We start from the raw sequence: 7,945 nt of genomic DNA, 5'->3' as shown, positions 1-7,945 counted from the left end.
TCAAAATTGATATCCTTCAATATTTGCTCTGTTCCCACAGCTCTGAGAGCTTCACTTTTAGCTCATGACTGCTCCTGCTTGTTTGCCTTTGTGCATGCGCGCTAATCTCATTTCAGTTTTTCAGGCCAGCAAAAAGGAGAATTTGAGCAATGAGAGCAATGCAAGACGGCCACAGCTGACCACAGTGACGTAAGCTGGACTAAAGCTTCATGCACACGCGCTCTCTCACTCACCTATAACCACTTTTCCACGGGGGGATTTACCATCAATGGCTCCTCAGTGTGAATATGAGAGCAGGAGACGCAGAGACTATCCTCTCAGTGCCAGTTGCAGCTGCATCTCCTCGTATTTAAGAGTCAGACTGTCATTTCTAGTTTTCAGCCCCCCCCCCTTACTAATTTCTTAAAATAAGTTCAGGCATGACACAAGAATTACTGCTTTCATTTATTAAACCTTTAGTATGAAAAAATAGGTTACCACAAAAAAGTTATTTATTCAATGCTTAAATTACAAGTGATATTTCATCGCAACTTCAGGCTTTGAAATACTTCAAAAGCATGCTTCGTGCAACATCAAATGTGTCGAGAAACAGCGCACTGACAAAATCCAAATAATCTGTTAGATTTACTGATTTTCAAGATGTTATTTCAAGATAGGATTTTACAGCATTTTAACTTTATTTTTTTTATCAACAGGACTAGGGGTTCCAGTTTGATTATTACAGTGAATATTTTTCCTTTTTTTTTTTTGTTTCATTCAAAAGCACTTTGGCCCATTACACCTAGCATGGTGTTCTGGATCTCTAACTACATAACGACCTGGTTGCTACGCCTCTATTGCGCTGACCTGCTGACAGCTTCAATTAAACTGCGTGTATCATTTTTAGCAAAGCTCCAGTCACCAACCCCCGACTGTCATTTTACCAGCAATCAAATAAGAGCCTGGTTGACAGCCTGTGCAGGAAAGCTGAACAAAAAGTTCCCATGATTTTTAAGAGAATTCTCTTCATGGATCTGTTTAGCTCCACCTAAAATCAGCTCACTTATGCAAACTGCATCTAGGGCTGCTCATATGTAGAGCTGAACACCAGTCAACTCGCAAAAAGGTGATCCGTTGATGGTCAAGGGATGATGTGTACTTGTCAGAGTAAAAAAAAAAAAAAAAGTGCACATCCGCCTCAGCAGCAGTGACACGTGTAGGCAGCACAATTCAGCTGATTTATGCAGTTCAGTGGGCTTTTTGTTTTGCACCAAGACTGTTTCCTGCTAAGTGGCAGCACAAAACAAGTCACACTCAGACTGAGACAAACAAAAGAAAAATTACGTAGATAGCAAATTTTCATCGGCAAACATCCAAGGTTAACATCATCACTAACAGCAAATTCTGCACACTTAATATTACCTTAACTCTCTTGCATGTAATGACCAGAACGTTTTCTGACAGCACAGTTTGGAAAGCATAGAGAAGCAGAGATCTGCTCTGCTGTGCAGTCACAGGGTCAAATTATTGTAATCACTTCAAGAGAGGAGTGGAATAAAACAGTGAGGGCTGGGGAGGTGGAGGAAAGAGGATTTTTTTTTTGTCATTTGTCCCAGTAGCTTGTGAACCATATGTTCAGCCTTGGGACACAAAAAGCAACATAAGGGTTCACCAAAAGCTCAGAGACACACCGACAACCGACACATGGGGATCATGATGCAGATTGTGTGTGTGCGTGTGTGTGTGTTTGCATGGGAAAGAATCTGCAATTAAACTGCTAACATCTATCTGTTCAGCTTCAAATTGCTTCTACAATAATATCATTTAATTTAGACGTGCTAATAACCTCAAAAAATTAAAACTTGCTAATGTTGGTTTTGCTTATGCATTTTCAAATAATTAATATTGAATGACACTGCTGAAGGTGTAAAAATGTGAAATTGTAAATTTGATCTAATCTGTAAACAATTTTACAAACTTTGTCAAACAAATTTAAATTATAACTTGTTTTCAGCTAGTATTGATTCTAACATCTTGGCTGAGTTGGTAACTGATAAACTATTAATGAGGGCACAAAATCAAACTCGAGCAAAGAAAATGAAAACTTTAGTTAGTCCCCTTGTCTTACTCTCTGACAAAAGGATCTTTTCCTTCGTTGTCAATACATTCTGCAACTGCCAAAAAGATGCAGTTTTCCATTTCAGCTGCCTCTTTTTAGTATGGAATTAAAACTATTCTAAACACATTCAGAAACTTCCAAGCTGAAGTTTAAAAAACACATAGAGAGAGCACTGAAGCACAGGAACAATCCCCTGAGATGTCTGTAAAAAAAAGACAGAAAGAAAGAAGTAGATGGCAGAGAATGCGCAGGAAGAGAGAAAGAGGGAGAGTTTGCCTCCAGTCTCAGAACAGAGGAGGATCAAAGGTTTGTGCTCTGCATCTCAATGGACATCCGGTCACCAATACTGATGAGCCTGGGCGTGTGATGCTACATTCACAGGGTTTATATCTTATGGGAAAACAAGTGGTCATTGTCTGCACATAAATAGACATCTTAACTGAAGAGTTGTACCTCACAGCACCCGAAACGTAAGTATTTAATAGCAACAAAAAGAAAGAAAATTAAGTGTTTTGCCATTTTTTGGTGTTAAGTTGATTTATTAGTTTCAACATAGATATTTTTATTAGCTAATTAATTGTGTTTTCTCATTAGTAAAAGATAAAATGGCTTTTCTACCTTTCAAAAACATGCCAGTATTTCATTTCTGGAATTTAGTGACAATCATATCTGGTCTTGCCCTGAAATAACCTGCTTCCTGTGCAGCATATGCACACCAAGGTTTTTTTTAATTATGCAATGCCTTTACCAAAATCACACTAAAATGTGTTTATTTAGCATCTTAGAGGTGCAACTTCATACGTTGTGCTCATATCCCAGCCAGCGTCTGCACAATGCAGTCTGAACCGCCATAGATTTTAAGCTCCTACAGTAGCAGAGGGAGATTATAAAGTACAATATGCAGCATGAAATGACCGCTAACTGGAAAGGCAATTTACCAAAAAAGCCACTGCTAAAATAACATAACTTCAAAATGCAAATTAACGGTGCAAACCAAGCATACAGATTTTCACCAGCTGGAGGAGCAAACTGTATATTTTGCAGCAATAATGACAGGAGACTCCATCAATACCCAACAGCTTATGCTATGTTTTAATTTAAATGAGACCACCATGCTTTTACCCTATGTTTGTTCTTGAGTTTAGGAATGTAGTTGAAGATGGAATTAGGTGCTTGTTTCTCTCAAGAGTTAAATAAAAAGTGGTAAAATTTCCAAAAGCTTTGGCTGCTGTCGCATGAGTTTAATATTATTTTAACAAGCTGGAGGAAAGACTGACACATTTATTTATGTAACTGCTGTGTTCTGTATTTCAACCTTGAGTCCATTAACACTGCTTGGTTAAAACTGCACACCAGCTGCACTAATGATCAAAGGATTTGTCCCAGATTGTGGACAGCCATTAGTGTAATACTCTTTGTGTATGATCTAATGTAGATGCAACTTTAGAAAGGTGGCTGTGTTGTAGAGTGTTAGTCAGGAACACATCCTGGAAACACTCGAATCTGCTGCACAAAGACTTGTCTTTCAGGGTTATAAATCTTTTTTCTATGAGATAAACACCAAAGCAAGGCAGAATGTCAAAATAGCTGTGCTTTTTGGTTGAAAAAGAATGCATAGGGTCTATTTGCTCCGCTGTGTTAGTTATTATGAAATCCCTGCTTAATAAGGCGACATAAAAATAAATAAATAATTTAGTTTTTAACTAAGTACCTGAATCCACAAACATATAATAGTGTTACAAATACTGTAATCACTGGCGGAAATAGATGGGAAATAAATTTAACAAAAAAAAACAGCAAATTACAACAAAATTATAAATGCAATAAACGTAATCAATGGCTCTTCACTGCAGTGCTTCAAAATCTACTTGCATTGGAAAATTTATGGTCTACATTAATGTTATAATCGTCTTGAAAAAAAAAGGATTCCATAATAAAGATTTTAGCATTACCTCTAATTTGTGAGTGTTTGTCTATCACAGATGGTTGTAAAATCCTCAGATGAGATGCCTGTGACCTCCAATGGGATTCTGTCCCTTTCACTTGAGAGCCTATTAATTGTCTGCAATTATCCTTTGCAAGCATGGCATCTGTCAGAGGTTTCTCTCCTCTTCCCACATGGATAAAAATGCCACAGTGATAAAGGTTGACTGCGACATTCACTATTTATTGCACAGTAGAGCTTGTACAGTTAAAGTTTGCCATGACAGGTCTTAAAAAACACGTATGCCTCACGGAGTCCTTCCTGATTTCCATGTTTTAGTGACAAATATTTAACTTTTGCTGAAATGACATATTTTATACAGCAAATAACGAAGACATTGCCTTGAAATCATTCCACTCATGGACAAATAATTTTAAATTTTGCAACGTAGCATCTTTTATGTGTGAAAAACGTGTGGTTTTGTATCACTGGGGACTTATCAACACTTCCCTTAGTGCATTCAGACACCTCCAAAATTTAGTGCAAATTTCATGGAACAAAATCACATAAGAAATTAAACAAACTGAGGAACTTATAAGGCAACGATATAAATATATCAAAAATAGTTATTAGAGAACTATCTTTGTTACAAAAATGGTACAAATGTTTTGTCCTGCACTAGAGAGAAGGACAGATTTTTCAGTTCTTCTACTGATTTCACAGCCTTGTATCCCAGCTGCTTCAGTACTTTATGACACATGGTTTGTGTGAATTCTACAATATCATAGGACAGTTTCAAACGCCAACTCTCTGCATTAGCCGCCGAGTCCCTCACTGTTCCAAACTTGTGTTTTGCCGAAGGTTCATTGCTTCCTCGAGTATTTTCGCGTATCCAGTGTTTCACATTTTTATCCATATGCAGCCCAAGAAAGTCATAGATCTCCTGAGTCTTTAGAAGTGGATTTCGGGCCAAATCCTCATATCGAACCAACATGTACTTTCCTTTCAGCCAGTGGGGATGACTAAGACCAGTTGAAACTGAACCAAAGAAGTCCTCACAGATAACTGTGAGCTGATTCATGTCTAGATTATACGGTCTTCTCCCTGTGGCCCTCCAAATGCGCCACAATCGGTATGGGTCCCTGAACGTCTCGATCCGGGATGACAGGATACCACGTGGGTCTCTCACAAGTTGAATGACTTTTATGTTCAGCCGCGGGTCTTCAACCAGAGCCCGCAGATCTCCGATTTCAGGAACCCGAACTACTTTGATGGCCACGTGCTTCTTCTCCTGACAAGCCTCTGTTGCTAAAGTCATGTTTAAGGTTGAGCATTTCTTCACACAGTCTCCTTCTTCCACATTAACGTCCCCTGGACCAAAGGCATCACAGACAGGTTGCTGGCACAATGCCCGGCTGGCACCTCGACGGAACAGTTTGTCCGTAGTGTGGTTTGTGGGTGTCGGTTTTATGTAATTCTCTAGGAAATAGAGATCGCAACCATACAGGCTGCGCAAGAGGTCTCGACTGGCACCTAGGGTCACGCGGCGGTCTGTGGGGTTGCGGGTGTGTGACTGACGTGGGACCAATGTGGCATAAACGTGATAAAGAGGCTCAAACAGGTAGAATATCTCCTGGTGCTGGTTCAGCAGCTGGCCAACAAAGGAGGAGCCACTGCGAGTGGTGGCTAAGACCAGTATATGAAGTTTACGGGTGGCGTTGATTGAAAAGTAAGGGTAGTCATCACAGCCTGCCCCACCTGCTGCTCCCCGCTCAAAGGAAGGATCTGTCTCCTGAGCCCCGAGACCGCAGTTCTGGGGGCTGGGCAGCGGGCACAGCTGGAAAGGCTTAGAGGTGAGCGTCCGGATAGCTGTGTACTGGATGGCGATCGAAGCCAAGGCCAGCAGAATCACTGACTTCCAGGAACATTGCATGGCTGGACCACTTCATCTAGCCAGAGATGCCTATGCCAGGTCCTCCCTGTGAACAAATAAGATTTTGTCTTTATTGCAAGAAGCAAGTACATCTCTTAGGTTATTTAATAAAATACAAAACCTCCATTTGAATCACATGCTATGCAAGTACCACAGAGCTGAGGAATAGAGAAAGAGGCCACATTACAGGACTATTTCATTTGAATTTCTAGTGATCTTAAAGACATAAATTGTATTGTGACCATTTTTAGAACGGACTGTGAGTCATCACTGGTTTCAGTGCCGCCTGCATTGTATTTAGTTATGATTCTGCCACAAATCTTCCTATTGATTTTTGTACTTATGAGGAAATGAGTTTAAATATGATTTATATACTGAACAAGAAAAGAACAAAAGCAGATCTGAATTTAAAAAATGCTGCAGCCACAAGACAGAATAACTTGTCTTAATCATTCAATTTACTTCCCATTTCTCCTGCCAGCTCTGCAAGTCTAATTTCTGGAAATTAAAATAGATAAAGAAGTTCTAAAACCCTGCTTTTGGTTACTTTCCAGTCAACTGACACTGTCTGCCAAAACATGTGCAGCAGTATCAGAGCCAAGATAACAGCGTGGCACATACAGTATTAAAATACAGTATGACACATTTTGATTTGAAATTGCTCGACCAATCATGTTATATTTTCCTTTCCCTTATGCATTGAGAAATGTTACATGTTTTACGATAATTATTAGACAAAGTACACTAGAATAAATCTTGCATCACCTCTTACTATGCATCTAGGCTTGTTCTTTGTTTAATCATGTCCGCATCTAATTTGGCTTGACAGGACAGACAAATCATTGAGCTGTAAGCCACTTCACATTAGAAGAAAAAGTGCCCAGAAAGGTAAACAATGTCGTTTCAAGCATCACTGCCAATGTCATGTCAAGGGGAAGTAGTCCTGTAAGTAAGAAATTAGATAATAACTGATGAGTTCTGTTTGGATTTTGAAGTAACTCCTATAAATACACGCCTCGGTATAGTGAACTTTAATTGAGTGAATAAAATCACCACTTCAGGAGCTATATGAAAATGGAATAAAGTAAATAAAGTGTGAAGATGTCGGCATAATATAGAGAAAAGCTATTTCAAAGAAGCATGACAGCCTAAAAATAAAAGTCCAGCTTTGTTACATAATAACTAATACAGCTGATTTTGCTCCGTCTGGGTTGAGAGACTTAGAGGATGCGTTTTTAAAGCAGGGACGGGGATGTTTTGCTTAAGAGCTACTCTCACAATGCAAAGAGCATAAACAGAGAACATCTGTGCTTTCTCCTCAATGACATTTTGTAGAAAAAAGGGCCCATTTCACTGCAGCGGGGACAGGTTATAGAGGCTGTCAAAGATTTTTCCGTGATGCAGGCATCCTAACCAATGCAGCGATAAGACAATATATGGCACACATGAACGCATCACAGTCAAGCGCTTCGAAATTCTCTGTACAGAATAAATGCAGGGAAGCACAAATTCGGCTATTTAAAAATATATAATATTGAGGTTGTATTTGAATAGAGTTTCGTTATACCTTGTTGTCGGTAGCTGTGTCCTCATGATGCGCGGTGCGGTGCGTCCATGAATCACGGCTGGCTGTGTTTTAGTCCTCAAACGTCTCCCTCCCGCCCCCCTCCCTCCCTCCCTCCCTCCCTCTCTCCCGTGCGCTGTTTCCCAGTTAGGAGAAGATAAACGCGGCTGGCAAACCCCTGTATTCCATCTACCGCGCGGGGGGGCGAGGCGTTCGCGTTCAACGGATGGTGTCGGACACACAGAATAAAACAGGAGAGGAAAGGTGATGGAGTAACGCAGGGGCGGAAATGTTGTTATTAACCAGCCAGGCGGTGAAACTGGCCGAGGAAAGCGGCGGCCAAACTCCCCCTTCAATGATGCGCAGAGGCAGAGAGTGAGGTAGGCTACACAAGGACCGACTGTCTGGACCACCCCCGACCCCTCC

At 40.3% G+C, this 7,945-nt stretch overlaps 1 protein-coding gene across 1 annotated transcript; it reads right to left on the bottom strand.

Moving 5' to 3' along the window:
* Positions 1-431: 431 nt before the first annotated feature.
* On the bottom strand, positions 432-7,630 carry chst1 (carbohydrate (keratan sulfate Gal-6) sulfotransferase 1). Its single transcript, XM_008405701.2, has 2 exons — positions 7,523-7,630; positions 432-6,001 (listed from the first exon to the last, which is right to left on the bottom strand). Exon 2 carries the CDS (start codon positions 5,953-5,955, stop codon positions 4,669-4,671), a length of 1,287 nt encoding a protein of 428 aa, XP_008403923.1. The 5' UTR covers positions 5,956-6,001; positions 7,523-7,630; the 3' UTR covers positions 432-4,668.
* Positions 7,631-7,945: the final 315 nt, after the last annotated feature.

This window comes from Poecilia reticulata, chromosome 3, assembly GCF_904066995.2.
Source record: "Poecilia reticulata chromosome 3, P_reticulata-male-v2, whole genome shotgun sequence".
Taxonomy (NCBI): domain Eukaryota; kingdom Metazoa; phylum Chordata; class Actinopteri; order Cyprinodontiformes; family Poeciliidae; genus Poecilia; species Poecilia reticulata.
This window is presented reverse-complemented; position numbering and strand designations above follow the sequence as displayed.

Coding starts and splice junctions, on each gene's coding strand:
- chst1 (XM_008405701.2), bottom strand. CDS start 5,955: ATGCAATGTTCCTGGAAGTCAGTGATTCTGCTGGCCTTGGCTTCGATC.